General features: G+C 48.8%; 1 protein-coding gene across 1 annotated transcript in view; it reads left to right on the top strand.

Moving 5' to 3' along the window:
* The window catches only part of RBM20 (RNA binding motif protein 20), a 179221-nt gene extending 154626 nt beyond the window's left edge, over window positions 1-24595 (top strand). The window contains exons 9-14 of the mRNA XM_081075094.1: window positions 99-768; window positions 6997-7092; window positions 8200-8860; window positions 10369-10503; window positions 17225-17346; window positions 21609-24595. Coding sequence (XP_080931220.1) covers window positions 99-768; window positions 6997-7092; window positions 8200-8860; window positions 10369-10503; window positions 17225-17346; window positions 21609-21719 — 1795 coding nt within the window. The 3' untranslated portion in view covers window positions 21720-24595. The remainder of the gene's footprint in view (window positions 1-98; window positions 769-6996; window positions 7093-8199; window positions 8861-10368; window positions 10504-17224; window positions 17347-21608) is intronic.
* Window positions 24596-25109: the final 514 nt, after the last annotated feature.

Raw genomic sequence — 25109 nt, 5'->3', positions numbered from 1 at the left:
TATGTACACAGTGTCTATGAGAGAGGCTGGGGACGGCTGCATGTGGGGCTGGCTGGGGACGTGCACATCCTAAGACCTGCTCCTTTGCTCCCTCACAGATACGGCCCTGAAAGGCCACGGTCTCGCAGTCCAGTGAGCCGTTCACTGTCCCCAAGGTCCCACACTGCCAGCTTCACCTCCTGCAGCTCTTCTCACAGCCCTCTTGGCCCCTCGAGGGTCGACTGGGGTAATGGCCGGGACTCCTGGGATCATTCTCCTTATGCCAGGAGGGAAGAAGAGCGAGACCCGGCCCCCTGGAGGGAGAACGGGGAGGACATGAGGGACAGAGCCGACACATGGGCGCAGGATCGCAGACACTACCCCTGGCAACTCGACAAAGCCCAATTAGATGAGCGACTGGAAGGAGGGAGGGGCCACCGAGAAAAGCACCCCAGGTCTGGGTCTCCCACCCCTCTCCACTCCGCGTCAGGCTACAAAAGCCGAGAAGACGGCTACTACCGGAAAGAGCCCAAAGGCAAATCGGACAAGTATGTGAAGCAGCAGCAGGATGTCACAGGGAGGTCCAGGAGGAAAGATGAGGCCAGGCTGCGGGAAAGCAGACACCCACACCCAGACGACTTAGGCAAGGAAGACGGGCTAGAGCCGAAAGTCACCAGGGCCCCTGAGGGCACCAAGTCGAAGCAGAGTGAGAAAAACAGAACCAGGAGACCCGACAGAGACCAAGAAGGAGCTGATGATAGAAAAGAAAGCAGAGTGGCAGAGAATGAGGTAATGATGTAATCTCCTCCCCAGGTAAGGAGAGGCGGGTCTAAAAGGATGATAATAGTAATATATTGGTGATGCATATTTATTGAAAGAATGAAGTACTTATTGAATGTTGACTCTCTGCCAGACACTGTGCTAAATAACCCTTGATCTGAAGCAAGTCATTTAATCCTCACAGCAACCCTATGAGGTAATAATAGTAATAACATTATTACTGTAAATGAGGCAACAGAGGCACAGAGAGTTTAAGTTAGTTGCCCAAGGACACACAGCCAGGAAATGGCAGAGCTGGAATTACAGCTAGGTGATCTGGCTCCAAAGGCCACAGCACCCTGCTGCCTTTACTAGAAGTTAGGGAGGGTCACGATGCCGAGGCCTTCTGTGGTCCTGTTTATCCAGGGTGGAGTGGCCCTGAGGTGTTTGTACCCACAGACTCTGCCAAGGGAGATTAGATTTCTGGTCTTCTCAGTCGTCTCTCCTGCCAAAAGCATCTACCAATCCTGGGACTTCAATGGGGGGCGGTAAACGAGAAGCAGCCACCACCCACTAAATTATAGTGGGTGCCCAGGGCTTGGTACGTTTCTCTAGACGCTGTCCACAGTGTTTTATTTCCACTGTAATAAAAATGCTCAGCAGTTGGCTGGCATCTTTTATTTAAGCATCTGAAAGAGCTTATAATCTGTCGCATGACTTCAGTTCATGCAGTGGGTCGCCAAAAGGACTCTGGGTACAGGTTTATAGTCTAACTTGGCTTAGACTTCCTTCTTGCCAGAACCACCTACGATCAAATACAGTTAAGTAGGAGTGGAATAGTAGAGGTTAGGGGTTCAGCATAAAGAACCTAGTTTTTAAAATCCTACATGCATATCTTCTAGTCTGACCCGGGAGTTGGAGTCCAAATAAGGAGCCTAATTCTCAACTCCGTGAACACTGAAGAGTCACACTCTTGGCCACTACTTTAGCATGCACTTTGCCATGTAGTGGACTAGGCACAGAGGGTCCAAAGGTGAGTGGCACAAGTCCGTGTTACGGCAGAGACCGAGGTCTAGTGATGGGCAGATGTGCACAATTTACATACCATGGGGTCTGTGCTGCAGTAGTGGGTGAGTGGCTCTGTGACAGTGAAGTCTACAGGGAGAGGAGGAAAGCTGCACAGAGGAGGAGGCATTTGAGCTGGGCTTTGAAACTGGGAGCAAAAACAGTTTGGGAAAGCAGCAAGGGCAAAAGTGAGAAAGAAAGACTGTTGAAAAGCCTGGAGATGGTATTCAATATGACTGCATCTTTAGGGTATATTAAAGGATCGTGTTTTTAAAAAGTAAAATCTTGGCTCTCATGCAAAGGTAAAAGGAATACCTGTCAAAGGTGCTATTTAACTCATTCATGAATGAGGGAACCAGTAAGATGTGAAAGCCAATTCCAAGGAGAATCCCAAGTTCAGGCAGCATGTAGAGGCCATGAGGAATGTGGATAGGAATTTGCTAATAGAGGCAAAAGTTGCCTCTTCCACAGGGAACCCAGAACCAATTGCATCTCCACCAGATAAAATTCCTTTGCATCTCTTTGGACAAGGATCATTTGCATGACTATCCGTTGTCTGAAATTTACAGAGTTGTAAAGTAGCTCAGTTCAAAATAAAATGCAGACTCCTACAGAACCAGATCCCCTGGAGGGTGTGCTGGGCAATTGCCCAGCATTCCATCGAAAGGACACCTGGTCATCTTTTTTTGCCCATCTCAAGTCTGCCACAAATTTTCCTGACTGGCCTAGCAGGGAGAAGCTCAGGAGATGAGATTAGGAAATTGGTGGGGGGGTGGGGGGAGATAGACCTTGTGTGCCTCGGAGGACTTGAACTGGATCCCGAGGACCGATGAAGCAATGGATGTTTTTAAGAAAACTGTACCTCAGGACGCCTGCGGATTGGTTCCAGGACTACCTACGGATAACAAAATCCATGGATGCCCAAGTCCCTCATATAAAATAGCAAAGTATTAGCGTATAACCTACACGCATCCTCCCACATACTTTCAATCATCTCTGGATTAGTTACAATACCTAATACAATGTAAATGCCATGCAAATAGTTGTTATACTATATACTTTAGGGAATAATGACAAGAAAAGAAAGTCTTTATTCCTCACACGGTATAGCGCAGCCATTATAGGCCTAACTATTAATACATAGTACACGTCAGCAATAACGTAACTTTTGTTTTCCACAATTTGTATCTAAGGATGGTAGAATCCGCAGATGGGGAACCTGCAGATGCAGAGGGCAAACTGTACATGCTTGGAGGTGTCCAAGGTGCTGGGGACAGGTCAGTGACTCAAGAAAGGGCACGGAAGGGCAGAGAGCAAGGGCAGGGCTCAAGCCCGGAACCCTCTTGGATCTGCCTGCCCGTTCGCACTCCTCCCCACACTTCTGAGACTCTTCTTTGGTGACCTTTTTCTCCTGCTGTTTTACCCACCCTTCAGTTTACACAACCGTGACCCATTTAAGGTGACACACACTGTAGGTTACCTCCGGAGCCCTTCATACAAAAAAGATTCCCAGAAAACCCTGTGGGTTTCCCCACAATTCTGTCCCCCTTGTTGGTTCTGCCTCTGATAGCCCTAGAATGGGGTCAGGAAGGACTTGTTGGGGTCTCAACAGATTGTTTTTGTGGGTTTGAAGCCAGGCAGGCCACTGCTGTTTGGTGGTATAACCGCAGAACAAAGAGTTGGCTTTACTCGTCTCAAACTCTATCGTGATCTTGAGAACAACCCAAATTCCCACAGGGCTGCCCAGGATGCAGCTAACGGACAGGGACTGGATTTGGGGAGTGAAGGCGACAGGGCTGAGCATGGTGTCCTTGCCTTTCTTCTCATATGCCAGGCACCTCCCCACACTGACCCAGCCTGGGAACCCCCACCCCCAGCCAGGTCCGCATGGGTCTCCTCTCACTTCTTGTGTCTCGACTCATTGTCATATTCTGCACAAGATTATCCTGGCCACTACATGAAACCACTAGGTCCCGCTTCTGCTCCTTTTCCTCCTTCCTTCTCTCAGGAGCACCTGTCCTTCTAACCTATCCCCTAACGTCTATTTACTTTATTTAGTGTCTGCCCCACCCAAGTGTAACCTCCACGAGGGCAGGAGTTGTCTGCTGCGCTTATTGCTGTGTCCCTAGGCCCTCGATTAGAGCAGTTGGTCAAAACATACTTGTTGAAGGAATGAATGGCTGAACCTACACTCTGGAGGCAAAGGCCTGGTTTCTGAGAACCTGGTCACACTCTGTTCTTCTCTTTCTCAGTTTTCTTGTTTGTGAAATGGGTATGATCACAAGGCTCTTGTAGGGCTTTACTGAGTTTGTGCGCATTAGAAACCCTCTGGGATCTCTGGAGAAAGCACTGGAGAAGCCGGTGTGAGTGCTACTCAGTGTTTGTGTGGCCAGGTCCGTACATGAGACCCAACCCCGACCACAAGACCATAGGAAGAAGGAAAGAAATCAAGTCATTGACTGGGAGAAGGTTGGAAAGAATCACTCCTCTACCTTCTTAGAAGGGGGTTCATGGGTTCCTGACCCAGAAAAGGGAAGCCAGGCAGGAGACACTGACCAGATTGTATAAGTGAAGCCAGGTGGGACCATGGAGGACCAAGGAGGAGGTGTCTGTCTGTCGAGGACAGCCAGCCGCTGCTCAGCTCCATGTTGTGGCTGCCATTCAGGAACACAGGCCCTTGGTTGTCAGATCTCCTGTTTCTTAGAGCAAGACCCAAGTCCACATAGCTGTGTGAAATCCCCCACGTTTTAGAAACTGTATCGGTCAAAACATGTCTGTGAGCCAGATGGAGCCAAGGAGTCCCCAGAATGAAGTCTCCAGTAAAAACAATCCATAGGAGAGAGAAATAGTAAAACCACTTGTGCTCAGTGCGGAGCCCAGACAGAGACCCAAGCACACCGGGAGACAGGTGCAAACTCGTTATTCACTCTACCCTCTCCTACCAGTCTCCCTTCTTTCATTGACCAGTATCCATGGAGCATCTAGCACTAGGCCTCAGTTGTCAGGGAAGCTGAAATAATTCCTGATCTCATGGAGCTCATGGTCTGGAATAAAAACATACTTACCACATAATCTGTCAAGTGAGTAGGAGAGTGTGAGTGGTAAGTGCTAAGAAGGAGATGGAGGCATAGAATGCTGTCAGTGCCTGCAATGAAACAGAGGCTTCCCTGAGGTAAGATGTGACTGTTGAGATTTGAAGGAGTGGTGAGTATTTACTGAGTGAAAAGGAAGGAGAGCAGACAGAAGGAACAGTATGTGCAAAGGCCCAGTGGCAGGAGGCCTGAGTTGCTGGAGCAGAGAGAGCCAGCGTTAGAATGGTGGGCGGTGAGGCTGATTGTCAACAGGAGCCACATAATGTAGGGCCTTGTAAGAAGGCTAAGGATTTTTGTTCATCCTAAGTGCAAGCGGAAGCAAATGAAATGTTTAAGCAAGAAGGTGCAGTGAGGGTATGATGCGTTTTGCATTTTGGAGTGATCATTCTTGATTGCTTCAGGGAGAACAGACTTGGGAGGAGGCTACAGAGCAGAAGGGGGAGACCAGTTAGGAGGTGGTTTAGCAGTTTCCCCGACCCTGTGCTTGCAACCATTGGGGCCTAGAAGCTTGGTGCATGAGTTGGTGTGGACAGTGGAATGCGTTGGTTGCATTTGTCTGTTCCCCTTAAGCTGCTGCTCTCACCTGAAGTCATCCCAGGGCTAAGGGTGCACTGAAAGGCACTGCTCTGTGTCCTCCACCTGGTGGGGGGCTTCTGTCCTAGCCAGGCTGTCCCTGTCTTTCACAGCTTGAACTGGAGAGGCTCTCCAGTTTACTGTGTTGACCTACGAGGGTTGCTGTGGGAACTGCTAGGGAAGGGTGAGGACTATTTATTTTGACAAGGGTAATTTATTCAGGGAGGTAAAAATAAAGTGGGCCCCTGCTGGTAGAAGCTATGGGTTCTGATGACTAAAAAGGCCTTTGCAGCTGCTTTGCACTTAAGTGAGCATGGAAGACTTGAGCAGGGATTTGGGTGGAATCTTCTGCTCCAAACACTGGGAAGAATAAGAACTTGAGGATTTGAACTATCTTCCCCTGTCCGGTAATAACTGGTTAAACCAGTCAGCCCTGAGCTCCTGCCCCAGCTGGCTCCTCTCAGCTCAAGAGGGGTGTGTCTGCGCTTAAGAAATGAGAAATAGAGTCCTTTACTTTGATCCTACCTTAGCCAAAAATGTCAAGAAAATGCAACTTGCCCCGAGGAACCCCAGGAATAGTCATTGATTTGGTGGCCAAAGTTTAAGTCATGGGAGAATAACCTCCAAAAACTACTAAAATGGGGGTTGGCAAACTTTTTCTACAAAGGACCAGATAGTAAATATTTTAGTCTATATAGGAGGCATAATTGAAGATATTATGTAGGTACTTTTATAATCATTTAAAATGTAACTGTTTCAAGGTGAAAAGCACTGTTATTAGTAGTTCACAGACTGTACAAAAGAGGCACAAAAGGGGTCACATTTGGCTTGAGGACCATATAGTTTGCTGACCCCTGTTTTAAAGGCTGGACAGAGACCCTAATTCTCAAACCAGACATTGGCTTTCAATTGTCCAGTTTCCCAGACATGGACACTGTCATGAGGAGGGATTTCATGTGAGAGAGGGATGAGGAGGAGGGAAGAAGGGAGGGGAAGGCTAGTTTGAGGTGTAGCTCTACGACAGAGATGGGGCAAAAGAGAGGTGAAAGGGTCACTGAGACAACCCCCTTCATGCCCATAAGTGGCATGGATGTGGCTTTTTATGACCAAGACAGATCTGTTGTGGAGAGATCACCGTGATGGTTGATAACCCCAGGGGCAGTTCACGCTTGGCCCCTTTCCTCGTCCTCTGTCTACAGTGAGGCTGCAAAAACTACCCAGTTTGCCAGAGGTCTCTGCCTGCCTAAAGGCATCAGGCCAGTTGTTAAGACATTTCTGGGCCTCCATTTGTCTGTGTGACCTTGAGCAAGTTTCTTAACCTCTCTGAGCCTCAGTTTCCTCATTTGTCAAATGAAGATGGTAATAGCACTTGCCTCCCAGGGGTTTTGTGAGGATAAAGGAAATGTATATGCAACACATCCAACAACTGTTAGCTGTGCTCAGTATCATTCTTTCTCTTTTGGTGCTCCCTCCTTTCTGTGCCACCACTGACTGTCCATTTGGTTTGTTCTGTTCTTCCTTTGGTAAGGCTGGGAAAGAGGGCATGGAAGAAAGCCCGGCCTCAGCAGGCAGGCAGGAGAAAGAACATGAGTCCTCTGATCTGGAAAACACAAGGACAAAGAAGGTAAAGTTTGTCCCAGATGCCGGCAGTGTAGCCACGTCTTCACGACAGCCACTGGGGACCAAGTCACAGGAGTCCCTGCCCTTCCCAGTGATGCCCGCTGTGTGGGATGTGTCTGAGACCCCACTCGAGGCGCCATGAATGAAGCCATTTTCCCAAAGAGGAATGGCTCTTTGCACAGTCCTTATGGAGAGATCTTGACCACATGCCTCGGCTTTGCCGTACTCTCCAGCAACTTGGCTGTGCTCATAAGAGAAAACATGTGCCCAAAAAAGACTCGGGCTTCAGAGCCAGGCTCCCAAAATAGGCAGGTCCCACAGGAGGGGCTGGGACAGGAAGGGGGATTTGGGGTATTCAATCTGGGGCCGTGACCTCAGCAGGTCCAGACCCTGGGATTAATAAGACATCCCCTGTGCTTGTAAAGATTATTTTATGTTAATTGAAATGAAAAACCCAGTGCTAGGGCTGCCACGGCCAAAAGAAATGTCCTTGGAACGTGGCCAGCTTCGTGCCTTACCGGTCAGGAGAGGCAGAGAGATGGCTATCGCTGGCGGGGAAGCTGATCTCTTAAATCCGGCTGCTGGTTCTGTAGGCTACTGGGGACACCAGGGGAAAGTTTCAGGAAGGGCCTACTATGAGCCGGGCTATGGAAGTTGCACCCTTGCGGGAGAGGGTGCTTGGGGGAATTTCATGGGGGACTTTGCCATAGTTACATTTAGTGATGCCCAGCATGGAAGGAAATAGCTCCAGCAAGCTGACTGGTTTAGAGCTTATACGTTAATCATTTATTGGCTCATTCAAAAATGATTTATTGAGCATCTATTTTGTACCAGGGGTTGGAATTCTTTGTGCCACTTTAAACATGGTGGATTAAGTCTTAAGGGCTTATTCCACACCCTGCGCTGTTTTGAGCCTCATCCTAGGGGTGAATCAGTGATGTGGGACTTGAAGGATTTACAGCTTCTAATTACCCAGTCAGTGTTCCCAGGTCAGAACGCTCAGGATCTTTCTGGTTTGAGGGGTCCTGTGGTTGAAGCTTGTGCCCTCTAGTTGAACACCGAGACCTGCTCCTCAGCCATTCTCTGACCTCCATTCTGCACTTTTTTTCAGGATCAAGACTGGGAGAGTGGAAGTGAAGCAGAGGGGGAGAACTGGTACCCCACGAACATGGAGGAGCTGGTCACAGTGGACGAGGTGGGAGAGGAAGAAGATTTTATCATGGAACCAGACATCCCAGAGCTGGAGGAGATCGTGCCCATTGACCAGAAGGACAAAATCTGCCCAGAAATATGTCCCTGTGTGACAACGACCTTACGCCTAGATTTAGCCAAGGATTTCACTAAGGAGGGAGTCAAGACCACAGGTAACGGGGCTACGGAAGTCAGCCCCAAATCACCCAACGAAGTGCCTTCTGCTTCCACAAGCTGTCCCAGTGACATGGACGTGGAAATGCCTGGCCTAAATCTGGAGGCTGAGCAGAAGCCAGCTGAATTCGAGACAGGCCACTCACTGGAGGGTTCAGATTGCTACGAGAAGCAGGCAAAGGGAACAGAGAGCTCAGATGTTCGTCTGTCCCCCACACTCCAGCAAATGTCTTCCCCCAAGCCAGCAGAGGAGAGGGCCCGGCAGCCTAGTCCATTTCGCGATGACGGCAAAGCCAGGGGGACCCCCGAAGATGGGGCTTGTGAAGGCAGCCCCCCGGAGGAGAAAGCCAGCCCCCCCACTGAAACTGACCTCCAAAGCCAGGCTTGCCAAGGAGTGTCGACCCAGGGTAACTACCTGCCTTTTCTCCTGGGTGGTTGGGTTGATGGGACCACTGGTCACCTAGAGAAGTATTAGTGGGCATGCGCAGTCTGGAACAGACATTGGTAAGGTTTCAACCAGCACTGAAGCTGGGGCAGAAAGCAAGTTTCTAAAAACCTGGTTAAACTGTCAGAGCTGTTAGGCAAATGGTGCAAAGGAAATCAGATAGGAGGCCACATGTTTTCTGAGAAGCAAACTCAGATAGGACAGACTTCTCTGAATTTACGGGAGCCCAGATGGACTCTGACAACTAAAATTTGCAAAACTTTTGAGTCATCAGCCAGAGATCCCCGGTGGCAGCAAACAGCCTCTGTGCCTGCAGGACAGAAGACCACCCAGGTCATTATTTCTGTGAGGCCTGCATGAGGGGGTGGGAGTGTGGGAGGCCGAGCAAGGAGTGAGCAGAGCGAAGAATGAGGGGCTCACTAAGGGGTATGGCCTGTTCCCCCTCTTCCTGCCTCAGGCCCATTTTTCTCCAGAGTCTGACGGTAAAACAAGACTTGTTCTGGCGTCTCCTCCATTTCAATTGGAGGTGATGTTTTGTGTGTGCCCTGCGCTATGACATCATGAAAGACAGAGTTTAAAATAGGCTAAGCCCTATCTTCTCTGCCAAGTGGAAACTAAGCCCCATCAAGGACTCTGGGAGCAAGGAAGGGGAGAAGCCCTCTATGTTCTCCCAGTGAAAATAACTAGAGATTCGTTCCACAGAAAGCCTGCGGCATTCCAGAGATTGGAGTACAAGGGGCAAGAGTCGGGGGGCAGACGCTATAGAGGAACGGCTCCAAAATAAACTTTGTAAGCCAGGGCTCTGTGGCTGGCAGGCACAAGCTGGTAGGTGAGCTGGAGGCTTTGGCTTTCGTCCATGTCCAGCTGACCTGAGGTGTTTTTCACCTTTGTGGTTCTGAGTCTCCATGGAAACTCTGTCATGAGCTGCCTTCTTGTTGCTAGAGAAACGCTGAGGCCTGGGCTGTGTCTAGAGAAGCAAGACTAAAGGAGGAGTGAAACGTTCACCTTGCTCTGCTTGAACCCCCTTTCCTTTGCAGCATAGGTCTCCGTGTGCACTGGTGTTCATGCCTTATTAGCTTACCCGGCGTCTGGAGTTCATATTTAATAACACTTCTCAATAGAGAATGGCATGGCCTTTTCTGCCAGCCTCAGCTCCTGTCCACATCAGCACAATTTTTGCACTTTCATACTTCCTCCGCCTGCAGAGGTGGAGTGACACGGAGTTGGGGGGCGTGGGAGTGGATCATCCCAAAGCATCAGCAGCCCATCCCCCATAGACCCAGTGCAAAGATGTGCCAAGTTTTCTTGTATGCGGCATTCTTCTGGCAGTGGAAAAAAGCTCTTAATTATTAGCCTCTAATGAGCAGTCCTCACCCTGGCCCCACCTCACGCCAAGCAAGCACAAGGAACAGAATTGCAGGGAGGCATGTTGTGTTTCATTCGTTCTTTGCTTTGGCCCGTGTTTTGCAGAAAACTCCAGGTACCTGGAGATGAAATCTCTGGATATGAGGTCACCGGAATACACTGAAGTGGAGCTGAAACAGCCCCTTTCTTTGCCTTCCTGGGAACCAGAGGACGTGTTCAGTGAACTCAGCATTCCTCTAGGTAGGCGAACTACACCGTCCTTCCTGAGAATTCTGCTCCAGGAAATGACAGTTTCCTAGTAACATCTAAGAGCTGAAGAGGGCTTCTGTCACATTGTCTTATTTTTCATGCCTGATGCAATAAATTAGGCTTGCAAGGTGCTACTTTAAAGTTTCTTGCCAGAGCTCTGAGAGACTAAAACAACCCCTGCCAGGGAATGCTTTATTCCTGAGCACACTGAGGGAATCCTTTATTCCCTCGTGCAGGCAGGGAAGCAGAGGCCCAATGGCCCTCACAAAGTCAAGAGCCAACCTCTTCTGCATGGTTTTCCCTGCCCTCCTTGCCCCAGCCCTTCCCCAAACAACGCTATTTATTTCCTCTTTGAGCGATTAGCTTCTCTGAGGCGATGGTGCTGAATAGACTGCGTTGGGGGCAGACTCTATATTGTTGGCAGAGGGAGCCTTGAACAGAGAGGGACCTGGGCCCCCTGCTTCCTATTCCATTTACCAGGTGACTGCATGTCCTCAGACAAGTCATAGCCCGGAATTTTTTTTTCCCCCAATCACTTCAGGTCCTTGATGAACAAGTTGACAGAGAGAGAGAGAGAGAGAGAGAGATAGAGAGAGAGAGAGAGAGAGAGAGAGAGAGAGAGAGAGAGAGAGAGAAATATGTAAAGATGGAGATCAGGGCCTTCGTCAGGGAAGCACCTGGCGGGGGGTTGGGAGGTGGGGTGGGGTGGCCCTGAGAGTGGGGATGGCTCAGTCCTCAGGCAAGGGAATGGTAGAGCCTCACCGAGAGGGATGGGTAGGGGGCTCCTGAGTCTTAGTTGCCTCACTTATCATGTGAATTGGACCAGATCAGTGGGTTTTCAATGGTGCGGATGTTGGAAGGGCAGCAGGAAGGGAGTTTCATCATAAAATTGCCTTGGGCACCTTTTCAAAGAGGAGAGTTAGCTGGAGGCTCAGGGTAGGGAGTGAAGGGACTTGGGGAAAGTTTTTTGGGAGCTTCTGACACTCCCAGCAACCCAGTGACTCCCACTGCAGCCCACATCCTCTTTGTGTCTTTGCATTGACCCTGAAAGGTGGGAAAGCAGTAAGACAAAGGAGTCTTAGCGCTCAGAGAGTGAGCTTGGGAAGATGTCACAAGGAAGGCGATAGCCTGGGTTCTGTGATAACCAGTGACCACACGTCTGCTCAGTCAGGGAGGGGCCAGTCAATATGGAGGCTCACTCCATCAGTTTCTCTTTTTCATTTCATCTCCTTTAAACAATTTCTTACTGGCTCTGTCCTCCAAGTGTACCGTTTTCATGGAGTCAGATTGAAAAGCAAATGTCCTTTTTTTCCCAAAGGGATAAATTTGCTGCATAGCCTCCAACATATACCAGGACAAAAACTAAAATCAAACAAACAAAGAAGTACTGACCTTAGAATGAACTAAGATAAGTGCATGAAGGGCCCGGGTGTTTTAAGCCTGGAAGACAGTTGCACAGGCTGCCTTATCAGGGAATGCCAGATGGTTCTATCCTGCATTCCTTATGCCTTCATTCGGTCAATAGCACTTACTGGATACATGGCACTATGAGAGGCGCTCAAAGGGAACCAAGAAATGCAACACAAGTCTCTTGTCATCCAAGAACTTGGAATCTAATTGACACACACACACAAGCAAAAATTAAGAATAAATTCTGCTACCTTATAATTAGTGTCTTTTTATTATTCTTTTTCATTACAGAAAGAGTGGAAGATTATTGTGACCAATTTAAAAAATAAGAACCATATAAAGTAAACATTAAATGTCATACCTCTTCCCCCTGGCCTCTCCCCAACTCCAGAGGTAGCTACTGTCATATCCTCGAATAGTTTTTCTCCCACAAAAATAGGATCACACCATATACATAATGTCCTTTAATTTGTGTTTTTCACGTCACAGCAGGTTTCGGAGATCTTTTCATGTCGGTACGTAGAGAATGCATTCTTGTTAACCACTGCAAAGATTCCATCTTAAAAGATGTACCATAACTTACCAACCCATTCTACTGGTGAATATTTAAGTTGTTTTTTTTTATTGTTTTTCCCGTTATTAAAATGCTATAATAACGAAGCTTTTATTTTTATCGCTTACCGTGCAGGCACCGCTCCTAGTTTTTTTTTCTTTTTCCTTTTTTGTATGTATTATCTCATTTTAGCTGTTTGAAAACACCTAGAGGTAGGTAATATTATTTTTGTTTTACAGATAAGAAATCTGAGAGGCAGGGTTGCAAAGCTGAAGATCAGCAAAGACTGGGCTTCAGCCCCAGTGGTTTGACTCTAGAATCATGCTGCCTCTGTGCTCTGCTGCCTCCTAAACGTGCTGTTACCTTTCTTGGCCCATGTTTCTGTAGGAGAGCATATCCTGGCCTGGAGGTTGTGGAGTCATACGTGTTTGCATTTCAGCTTTTCATAATTGCTACTAAATTGCACTTCAAAAAGATTATTTCACTGCTACGTTGAGTGAGAGAGTTCTCTCTCTCACCATCCATGTTATTAGTTTTCAATCCTTACCAATCTGTTAGGAGGAAAACAGTATCTCATGCTGTCTTTGTAAGCAGCTTTGTTGAGGTGTAACTGATGTACAGTGATATACACACATTGAAAGTGTGCAGTTTGACCAGTTTTGACACACGTACCTAGCTGTGACACCATTGCCACAATCAAGATAATGGACATGTCATCATCCCCCAAATTCCTTGATACTCCTTTGTAACCCCTCCCTTTTCATACCTCAATCCCCAGGTCACCACTGATCTGCTTTCTGTCATTAGACACTAGTTTGCAGTCTAGAGTTTTCTATGAAGGGAATCATACAGGATGACTGTTTTTGCCTGGCTTCTTTCACTCAGCATAATTATGTTGAGATTCATGCATACTGTTGGGCGTGTCTACGGTTGGTTTCTTTTTATCGTGGAGGAGTATTGCCTTGTGGATGTGGACATACCACATTTTGTTTGTTCATTTGTGGATGCGCATTTGGGTTGCTTCCGATTTGGGGCCATCACAGATTGTAGTTTTGTACTTGATTACAGTCTTCAGTTAGCTTTGAGACCCATTACCCCTTGGATCTCTGGGGGTGGGAAGGGGTGTATGGTACTATCGTCCACTTTTGACAGGTGAGGGAACTAAAGCCCAGAGACTCGCCTAAGATCATATAGCAAGTTCAGGGATTTCTAACCTGAGGCTACCCTGCCTTCCTGTTTCTCCAGGCCGAGCAGGACAGTGTAGGAAAGACAGATTTGTACAGTGGTTCAGAGCACAGACTGCAACCCGACTCCCTAGGTTCCAACCCCAGCTGGCTGGGGACAAAGACAGCTTAGCTAACCTCTCTGCTGGCTTTTTTCATCTATAAATCAGGCACAGTGATAGAAGCCTACCAGGTATAGGGTTATTTGGAGGATTAAAGGAATACTTGGAAGGGTTTAGAGTCTTCCGGGAGGAGGTACTTAGAAAGGGTTGTCTATTATTATTTGTTTATGAAGTTGTTTTTGAGACCTACTACGTCCCCTCACTGGGGCTGCATAACCCTTCACCCTCCAGGATCAGTCACTACTATAGAGAGACTTCCAGGAAGATGAGTGACAACTTTCTGGCTTTGTCCCTGTGGAGAGCAGGGAGGCGGAATGAGAGTGCCAAGGACAGCATACCATTGGTAGGAAAGGGAGAGGTAAAGTCCCGTTGCTCAGGGACTGCAGTGGGCATGGGGCGGGGGGCACTGCCCGTGTGTTCCAGGCCAGCTCTGGGTGACTCCAGCCAGCATGAGCCTGCCAAGGCCTGTTTTTAACTAGAACCAAAGGGCATTGCCTACAAAATGCAAGCTCCCCCTCCACCCATCCCGAACTTTGCTAGGATGACGGAGTTATAATTGCCTGTGCCAAGAGCTATTATTAGAAGGCAAATGCAGCTTTAATTATTATACTTAATAGAGGCTGAAAAATGGGAGGAGCAGTTGGCTCCAGAACGATCGGAGCTGTGGCAGGTTTTCTGGACGCTGCCGCTTCCCTTGAACCTCACATTCCAGAGGCGTCCTGAGGCGGTGTTGGCACTGCGGTGCTGGGGCAACTCCCAGGTACCCAGGGGACTTACCAGGCACTTGGGGATCCTCCCTGGTCAGACTTCTCCTCCCCCAGTTCTGCCTTTGGACTGCCCGGTACTGCTGACCAGCTGCTGGGTGGGGGCAGGGAAGAGAGTTGCTGCCAAACTGGAGGGTACAGGTTCTCCACGCAGCCTTGGTGACGGGGTGGAGGGCGTGAAGGCCGATGCGTAGGCAGGTGGCCTCTTGGAGAAATGTTTAACACGTGTCTGGAAAACTCATATTTTCTGAGCACCGGGTAAAATGATAGACGCTTCCCCATGGCAACACGTGTGGTATTATTACTCCCATTTTACAGATCAGGAAACTAATCTCAGAGAGGTTGAGTAATGTATCTGAGGTCACACAGTGTAAGTAAAAGAGCTAGGCCTATCTGACTCTAAATTCCACTTCTCCTCCACTATACAGTGGTGTCCAAGGCTTTTTTTCTTTTCTTTTTTCTTTTTTTTTTGGCAGTGGAAGCCTTTGTTCAAGTGAAATCTCACCCAGAACACCACAGATGGTAGCCATGTGCTTTGGTTGAAAGGGGGGGAGCCCTGCTTTATTCACTCTCTGTGTAGTGGTTTCTGAGGCTGTTGCACCCTTTCTGGGGGGCCTAGCACCGGCTGGAAGGCCAGTTGGGAAACTGTAGGATTCTGGAGACCTCGGCCAGGGTCTGCAGTGAAAACCCCAAGGCTTCTTTCCTGGTACCACTGATGACTCCAGTCTTGCAGGGTCTGGCTGGGACAGGGCAGAGGGGCCAGCTCTGCTCATAGGGCTGCGTTCGCTACACCTTTGCCAGTTGCCTTGATCTTGTCTTGTGTGGGCCTCTACTCCTGGTAGAGCACTGGCAAGGGGAGGGCTATGTTGTAAGAACAGAGGATGAAGGCGGACCTCGCTTAAAGCTCCTTGGGCAGCCACAGGCAGGAGCCAGGGCCTGTTTGTGAGGTGGGGGTCGAACTGGCTGCCCACAAGCCAAGCTGGGGCCGTTTCTCCATCCTTTGCAGTGAGGGGGGAGGAGGAGCGAGGCGGAAGGGCACTTGGCCTCCCTTTGGACAGCCTGGCCTGAGTGAGATTGCTGAGTGCACAGCAGAGTGCTACGTGGCAGTCAGAGAGAACTAGCTGAGAAGGCTCCCCAGGCCCTAAACCACAGAGAAGCAATTTGTCAAGGCGGGCTGTGGGCAGGCCTCCCAGGCTCACCCCTCCCTCCAGGCCTGCCCCTCCACACTGAACAGTGGCTTTTCTGAAATGTTAAAAAAAAAAAAAAAAGCTGTAATTACAAGTCTAAGCTGCTTCTCTATGACGGTCTCCTCTGCACTCAGCTCTATCTCACGGGAGGCGGGAGGAGGAAAGTGAAAGAAGCCCCAGACTTGTGGTCATACACAGCCTTCGCGGAGACCTGGCCTGTTTCCCTGTCTGGAAGAAGCTGCTGTTCCCCTGGAACTGTTGCCCTGGTGTGCCGCTCCCAGCCCCCTCTCTCCCCTCCACCCAGTGTGGCCAGCTCTGCAACCCCCCAGCAGAGCAGTGGGAGCCAACCAGATGGCAGCGGCACAGCCAGTGCTGAAGTATGTCAGCCCACACAGTGTGGGGCCCCGACCTGAAAGTGGGATCTAAAAGCCATCAGCCCCTCTTCTTTTGCTCCATGATGGGTCCTTTTTTTTCACAGTCCTCATGCTGTGCTCTTTTGCTGGTGCTTTCTAATCAGGTGCCTGAGGAAACTGAGGCGCAGGAGGGATTCAGCTAACTCTCCCCAGGTTACGTAGGTTCTTAACATCTGCTCTCTCAGATCTGGGCTCTTTCCACTTTGCTGACTGTGTCTTCACGAGGAGAACTGTGACCCCCAGAATACCTTTGGGAGGCTGGAATAGCCACCATCCTTTCAAAGATGAATTTTCTGGGCTGTGACACTGTCACTTCTCTGGCTATTAGGCCACTGTTTTCTTTCCTTAGATTCAAAAGGCCTCCCAGAATCCTGAGACTTACTACTGTACTTGATGGTTCAGATGTGAAGACTGCAGAATATTTATGATAATACATGAAAAAGGGAGGGAGGAGACAGATTATACTTAGGGTATAATTAAAACTGCCCCCTCTTCCTGCAAAGAAAAAGCTCTACATATAGAGAGTGTGGAAGAAAATGTTTTGATTGGAATGACTCTGGGTGATTTTTCCTCACTTTCGCTTATTTTTAAAAAGTTTCTTTAATGAACAGAATTCTAAATTAAATAAACAAAAATGAAAGCATTCTTCCAGAGTCCTGGCCACAACCTCCGTAGAGAGGGGTACAGTGTGGAGAAATGAAATCCAACAAGTGAAATGTATGAAACCTCCTTCCTCCTCCTTTCCCTGGAAACAGGCTGGTAATCAGAGAGCAGTTCCCAAAGGCAGTTACAGAGCATGTACTTCTCAGCACTCCATCCCTTACCTTCACAACCACCTGTGAAGGAAGTAGGTGCTATTCTCTACGTGCCTGTTTTGCATATGAGGAAACTGAGGCTTGGAGAAGCTAGGTAACAAGCCAAAGCCACAGCCAGTGAGGCCTGGAGCTCATTGCTCCCATTTCCACCCGATGGCTGCAGGACCCCAGGGCCTCCCATCGCCTCCCTAATTGACTACTTGTCTATCTCCCATCCTTCTGCAGGGGTGGAGTTCGTGGTGCCCAGGACTGGGTTTTACTGCAAATTGTGTGGGCTGTTCTACACGAGCGAGGAGATGGCGAAGATAAGCCATTGTCGCAGCGCTGTCCATTACAGGAACTTACAGGTAATCATCAGCCTTCCTCACCTAGCACTGGGGGCCTCTCTGGTCTCTGTTTCTGAGTTTTTCTTTCCTTCCACCACATGGAGAACCCTTACTCTTCGCTCCGACCTGACTCCACCAGGCTTTTCCACGTGGTGGCTCCCTCCCACATGCTCTCAGAGGCGTCTCCACTTTGATACTTAAAACATTTTATTGGGTTGGGTTTTTTGTATCTGCCTTTCTCTCTAGACTGAGTAACTCAGAGTTTGTGGCCCATGGTGGGGGCTGACTGTTTTCAAAAGACCTGGATGTGCCAGATGCAGATCTCTCTCTGTTTCTGTTCCTCTCTGCAGTATCCTTGTTTGCTAGAATAAAGGCCACTATTATGCTCTACTGAAATGTTTATCCATACTAAAACTATATATTTTTTTAAATTGGGGAACAGGGTGTTCTTCTAGGATGTCAAGTTGTTTTTCAATCTAGTTGTGGGGGGCACAGCTCAGCTCCAAGTCAAGTCATTGTTTTCAACCTAGTTGTGGAGGGCGCACCTCACATGGTGGGATTCGAACCGGCGACTTTGGTATTATGAGCACCTCGCTCTAACCACTGAGCAAACTGGCTGCCTACCAGTGGTTCAGCTCCAATCTCAAGCCGTTGCTTCTCACTGGTCCATGTGGGAATCGGACCGGCGACCTTGGTGTTGTGAGTACCGTGCTCCAACCACTGAGCCACCCAGCTGCCGCCCCCCAGAGGCTCAGCTCCAAGCTTAAGTCGTTGTTTTCTGCATTGTGGAGAACGCAGTTCATTGGCCCATGTAGAAATCGAAGCTTGCGCTCTCACCAACTGAGTCATCTGGCCGCCCCCTGCAACTGTTTGTCACAGGCATACTATGTAGCAGACACTGTTCTAGGCACTGGGGATACAACAACAAAAACAAAAAAACTCAGGCAAAGCCCCTGCCCTCATGGAGCTTCCATTCTAGTGTAGGAGATAAGCAATAAATAAATAAAGTTTTATCGTATATTAACAGGTGACATAAAAATACTCTATATACCATATTTCAATCAATCTAAGGTGGCATCAGGTGTAAGACACTATGTTTCAATACCAACAGGCAAAAAAGAATGTTGCAAATTACACAGTGAGACTCCATCAACTGTAAAATGCATCTTGATTTCAGAGATGTTAACGTGTGGGGAAAAAAGACATCTTAAAAGCAATAAAATACAGTAATATGTCCTATAACATACAGCTAATGAATATATAGCATATTAGAATGTGGTTTTCATAATGAACTGGGATAGGTAGGGATTTAGTAAATTAATGAAAGCACGATATATCAGATGCCCACGGTAAGTGTTTTAAGACACCGCCTTTTTGTACTGCAAGGAATCAGAGTAGTTTTTTTGACACATGAGGATTCAACTCAGAAAGACACCCAGGGTGGCAGCGTACCCTAATTCCACAGCTAAATTGTTAAAGAGTGGCTATTCTAGTGGTTTTTAACATGAGGTAGATCAGAATCCCCTAGACAGTGTTTCAAAAGTAGGTATACTCGGTCAGATATTTAGTGGAATTTGGGATACTTAAATGGAAAATACTTAATTTGAGAAAGTCCCCCAAATGATTTGAAGTTTCTTAACCTCCTAGTTAAGGGCCAATTCTCTTGTTTTACAGTTGAAAAGCTGTGAGATTTGTCCAAGGCCATGCAGATAGTGAGTTACCAGGTTGGAAACAGAGCACCTGATTCTTAATCACTTTCCTCTTTTTACTCTACTCAGCTAGTCATGCCAACTGAGGCCCATAATGTCATGGCCTGGGTCACCATCTGCAGGGACTGTCACTGGCTGTGCCCAAACTCAGGTCATTTAAGCCTCTTGATTTCCCTCCAGAGAGCAGCTGCTCTGTGACTGATGAGGCCATCGGTCTGGGGCCCCGGTCCCAGCCTGTCCTGGGGGAGGGTGGGCAGTGAAGGCCTGACTTGGCCAGACTAAGGGTTCAGACTGGGCTCCACACAACCAGCTGAGGGCAGCCATCTACTCTGAAGACATCAGCACCCCCACCCCAACAAAATGAAACTGGGGCACGGCAGGGATGGACAGGGTCTTGGAGATCATCTGGTCCTGATTTTCCTAAACCTCGATCCTCATACAAGCTGGCATTTTTTATAAATGCCATTTCCTGGACCCACCTTCTACCTGCGTATTCCTTCTCTCTAGGCTGAGAATCTGAATTTAAAAAATCCTTCCAGCAAGTTCTGATATTTCAATGTGAGAACCTCTGAATTCATCCAGAATTATCGGCTAGATTATACAGACCCCAAGGAGACCATACAACTCAAGGTCATCCAGGAAGTTAGGAAGAGTGCCAGGGTCTCTAATTTTAAATCCTGTGTGTTTTTCCAGAGCAGTGGACTGCACTGTGTTCTGGGCCTCAGGACTAGACCTCCAGGCAGACTCACCTCTCTCAGCAGGCCAGAGCCATTCCTGAGTCCCCAGGCATGTCTGGTTCAGACAGTGGCTAAGTCCTTACACCTGTCAACCGCGGGTCAGGTTTCCTTGGGCACCTGCCAGGGAACTGGGAGCCTCCGCCGCAGGCTTCCCAGATAGGGTTTCTGTCAGTGGCCTTGACGGAACATGTCTGTCCACACAGCCTTGCCCACCCCACTCTACCCCAAGTTACATGTGTAAAAAGTGAGAAATTCAGATCTGAGCAGCAGATGCTGGCAGGCACTGAAGTCAAGCAACTTGTAAACCTGGCCCCACCAGGAGGCTTTGAGGCAGGGGTTGGGGATTGCTCTTTGAGACAGGGAGCAGGTGGAAGCAGCCTCTTCCATGCTCTCTGTGCAGCCCTTGCTGTGCCCCACTGTTGGGCATGGCCCGGAGGGAACCCACCCAGAGCGATCTGGAACAAGGGGTGGAGTCAGTGCCATATGGGAAACTAGGCACCTGCATGGCACCAGGTCCGGACAGGAACGTGCCCGTAGCAATACACTCATCCACTCGCCTTGCTGAGCACACCTTTCCCTCCCCTGGGCTGAGGCAAAGGAGAAACCCAGCCCTCCCTCTATAACCTGGCCCGCAGGGATCCATGGTCTATCCCTCTCCCTGTCAGGCTCACCCACCTCTCAAAGCCAACCCCAGCCACTTCTAGAGAGAGCAGGCAGGCCCAGTCATCTTACATACATCATCTCATGTGACCCTCAAAATCACCCTGGGAGAAAGGAGAAGGATACCGTTTCTCCCATTTAACAGATTAAGGTCCGAGCCTGGGAGAAGATAAGTGACTTCCCTGAAATTAGATGGCTGGTGCCACTCATGATAAAGGGCAGCATTACAAAGTGTTTGTTTTGTGCCAGTGCTGTGATAAGTGCTTTATGGTACCTCTCTTGGATGTCACAGCTACCTTATGCGATAGTGCCGTTATCACCCACACCATGCAGGTGTCAGAGATACTGGGTGACCTGCCTGTTGAGAGCTGGGATTTGAACCCAGGTCATCTGACAGTAGCACCCACGCACTTGACCACCACTCTGGGCCTAACCCTGCTGACTCCTAATCCAGTGCTGTTTGCACTGCCCCTGGCGGCCCAGCAACCAGAGACCCCAGGCGTTTTCTAGCTCTGTTTCACTGCATCGAACCCAGAATCACAGAAGTGGCCTGACGTTTGGCTGGGGGCCCGTCCTAGCAGTGAATGTCCTGGCAGCTGAGGCAGCCCAAACTGTGGAACAGACATCCATAGAAGGACCTCCAAGACCTCCACCTGCCAGCCTGCCTGACAGGAAACAGGTTGTTAGGAGTCTCAAATGTCATGCTGCAGTTCTGGCTTTCACAATCTCTGTAGGACAGACAGCATTTCTCTCCTCCCACCCTCCAGCTTCCCTCTCCTCCCTCTTCCTTTACACGTGGACGGGCCTCCTGGATACTGGAGCTCTTTTTAAAAAACAAGTAGAGTTGTTATGAGCATTCAGTGAGTTTACATAAGAAAAACAACAGCGCTTGCACAGGATAAGGCCTTGGAAGTGTTTGCTATTGTTAGGAGCTGTACTTTCTAGGCTTGCTACAGGAGACATGTGTTACTTGTAAACTAACATAAATGGGGAGGAAGTGCATTGCTTATCGTGGGTCCTGTAGCTCCAGAAGGATCTGAGGAGGCAGGTGAGGGGGTGTCACCCATTAGGCAAGATGATTGGGGGTGGGGCCAAGCACACACCCCTTCCTCTCCTCTCCTCCCTCCAGGTCACCACTGACCCTCTCCCTTCCTCTGTCCCTCTCTTCCCACCACAGAAGTACCTGTCCCAGCTGGCTGAGGAAGGCCTAAAGGAAACAGAGGGGCCAGGCAGCCCAAGGCCTGAGGACAGCGGAATTGTGCCCCACTTTGAAAAGAAGAAGCTCTGACACCCCTGATGGAAATGGTGGAGGAGGGCCTAGGAGGTGGGGCCTTCCTGATCTCCAGGACCGGAACTAAAGACAAAGAAGAAGGAAAACAAGGCAGGCCTGTTGCCTGCATCTGTTCCCAAAGATGCATGAAAACGCCTCTGAAATGTCTCCCAGAGCTGTCACCCTGCTGTGTCCAGCCCATTGAGCTTGGCCCACTCAATCGCTGTGACTCTTGTTTCCCTCAGACAATCTTTTAATTTGCTTCTCTCTCTTCTTCCCCCGCCCCCCTCTTTCTGTGCCAAGGGTCATTTCCTCTTTATAAAATCCAACTTCTCAGGGATTTTCAGTGTTCACATTTTTGATGGGATCGGACAGATCAGTCCAGGCTGAGTCATCCAAGGAAAAGATTTCACGGAAACTCCTGGCTCAAGAACCACTTCAGTGAACCTGGGGCAGTTTCTCTGCCTGGCATCCTGTTCAGGAGGGGAGTGAGTGGGACCCTGTAGTGGAGGAGAGGGGACACCCTAGACAATCAGTCGGCACAAGCTGGGAGTTCCTTCAGCTGGCCCACCTTTCTGAAAAGCCCCTGATTTTATTAATAACTCTTTTGCCCTTTCAGTTATTCTAGACATCTCCCAGGTTCATGCCTTAAAGTAAAATTAAGTGAATTTTACAGAGAAGGAAAAGAGCCCTTCATTTTGGAAGTTCTGACAAGTTCCCACCAAACTTATTTCCCTCCACGTGATTTCAGGAGATGCTAGGGTTTGTTTTATTCTGTGCAATGAATATGGTATAGATTCACTTTAATGAAAATGAAAAGAGACGCATCCTCTTCCTTTAGCTAAAACAGCAGTTGGTAAGGGCATAGGTCGAATGTTTGCCTCCTTGCCATGGGTGGCATTGGCTCAGGTGACACCAAAACAAGGCAGTGGCATCTGTCCTTGACCCACCCTTGGTGCCTGCACGCTGGGCTCCAGCAGTCTTACTGTGGGATGCTTTTAAATGGTGTCTTGGTGAGGGAAGAAGCTGAGGAAAGAGAAGGCTGCAGGGCTAGAGAGCATTTGAGTCGTGCCTGGGGTTTGTAGGTGGGCCCTTTCCGATTTGGCAGAAGGTCAAGGCAGCTCAGAGTTGACCCCATGTGCAGACTGTGATGTCAAATGTTGTGAAGAACAGAGCCCTTCACTTCCATTGGGCCATCTGATACTAGAGGGCAGAGCCTTCAGGTCCCGGATGAGTGGTGGGGTCTCCAATTTGATGTGACATTGGGAAGGTTTGGGACAAAGGTGCTTGGGGCAATGAGGCTCGGCCGCAGCCCCGAGAGAAGACATCACGAAGGTCAGAGGGGAGCCTGGGGCCGTTCCCACAGCTGAGCTACTTGCCTGGAGGAGGCTCAGCCCCTAGAAGACACTTCTGTTGTTTCTATTCCTGCCGCCACAGGTAGACCAGGAAGGGATTGTCTTATTTATTTTGCATTTTTCTTTTATGGTAGAAAAGAGTATACTGCACATTCTGCTCTTCAATAGCAGAAGAGGAGAGAGATTAGTGAGTTCAACACTGACATTTTATCAGTGAGGAAACTAAGGCACAGAAAGGAAAGAGATGTAGAATGTAATGAAACGATCCTATGTGAGCCTTGGGGCAAATGGTCACCGGCAAGGAGACACTTGTTGGGAGCCTGTGACAGAGAAGAATTAAGGCACCAGAGGAAACAGACCGGCTTGGACAGTTTAATGAGAAGAGGCTGTAGGAACAGGAAACCTGCACTTGGCACCAGGCCACCAGGGGCCCTCAGAAAGGTTGGTGTTTCAGAGTAGGGTATGAAGATGGTGGCTCAGCCCAGACCTGGTCCCCTGGCTGCCTCCATAGGTTTTTACCTGGCATTCTGGAAATCAGTCTCTTCCGTGTCTAGGAAAATCTTTGGCCCTGTGTGTCTGTCTTCCCACCAGAGTGAAGTTCCCTCCAGAGGGCTAGATCTCTGGCCTTCTTGCCAAACCTTGCTGGGGAAAGTCTACCAGCTCTGTCAGAGGCTGGAACTGTGCATTGTCAAAGAGGCTGGCAGTCTTTTCTCCCAGCAAAGTGGAAGCTGACCCCACCAGCAATTGCCCTCAGTGGCGTTTCTATAGAAACCTGGATGGCTGTGGAAACAGCCTCATTCCTGAGTAATGTAAAGGCTCCCTTGCTGATAGGAAAGCTGGACAGAGTCCCTGGGAGGGAGAGAGGAGAGGCATGCTCTGTATTCAGTCAGAACCTTCGGTTTCAAAATCGTCTAAGAATCTATATTTGTGTGTATATATATATTTATTTTTATTTATTTTTATACAGTTCCATTGGCATGGTCCTTTACCCACTCTATAATTTGCTCTTTTTATTCCTACGTGTGTCATACACACTGCAGTATGAGAGGCAACCAGGAAAATATTGATTTATTTTTTAAAGCTTTTCTTTAGTGTTTGTCAACCATTTCAAAGTGTCTCCCCAAAAAGGTTGTTTGAGAGCAGCTGCTACCTTGAGCAACAGATTCCTTTGTACCCTGGGTTAATATAACAAAAGGCCAATGTAATTTTCCTTGTAAACACCTGTAATACAAGTATATCCAGACAATACTCCCGAGGAATTCAGTACATTTGATGTTAGTGAGCAGCAGCCATTACGATCAGGGTTTCCCTTTCCCTTTCTCCGAGCCTGTGATCTGTTAGATTATACTTGAACTGGACCAGAGTTTGTTTTTTGAGCTTACGAGAAAAAGAAAAACACTAGTTAATTTACACTTGAACCTGTAAAGTATTGGAATTTGTTGAGTATCCTATAAATCGTCACCACTTTTCCTGAGCGCAAGTGTTTTTACAGAAGGGGAAAAAAAAAGATTTTTAATAAAGAGAATGTGAAAGCTTGTGAGTGAGTAGTCATCTGTCATGCTGGGAGGGACCCCTTGGAGTTGGGCGGGGGGAAGCTCGGGGAACACAGAGGTGGGATTTGGTCCCTGTCTGAATCTAGGATGTTTCAAAAGGGTTGAAAAGAAGGACACAACAGCTTCTACTTGGGGCTCTGGGCAATTCTCAGGGTGAGCCTCAGGAAGGGCTGAGTCTGGGAAAAAGGGGAGCTGCTGTCCCTTTTGGTGGATTAGATAGAAAAATCTTTCAACCTCTTGTAAACCTCTAGCCCTGCTCCCCAGTGCTTACCAGTCTTCTAGGGGGTGAGCTCACTGTCCTGCAACGGTCAGGCGATTTCTGGTGGTCCTATGCCCTGTGGGGTGGTGGGGGCCTCATCTGGGCACTTGTTAGCCCTGTGACTTCCTAAGTCTGGCTTCCTTGGGTGTAAAGGGGGATGATGGTAGTAATCCCCTCCCAGGTGGCTTCAGGTTAAGTTCATCGCTGATGAAAACACTGCTTTGCTGGATGGCACAGAATC

The sequence above is a fragment of the Rhinolophus hipposideros genome, assembly GCF_964194185.1.
Source record: "Rhinolophus hipposideros genome assembly, chromosome: 15".
In the NCBI taxonomy this organism is placed as follows: Eukaryota; Metazoa; Chordata; class Mammalia; order Chiroptera; family Rhinolophidae; genus Rhinolophus; species Rhinolophus hipposideros.
This window is presented reverse-complemented; position numbering and strand designations above follow the sequence as displayed.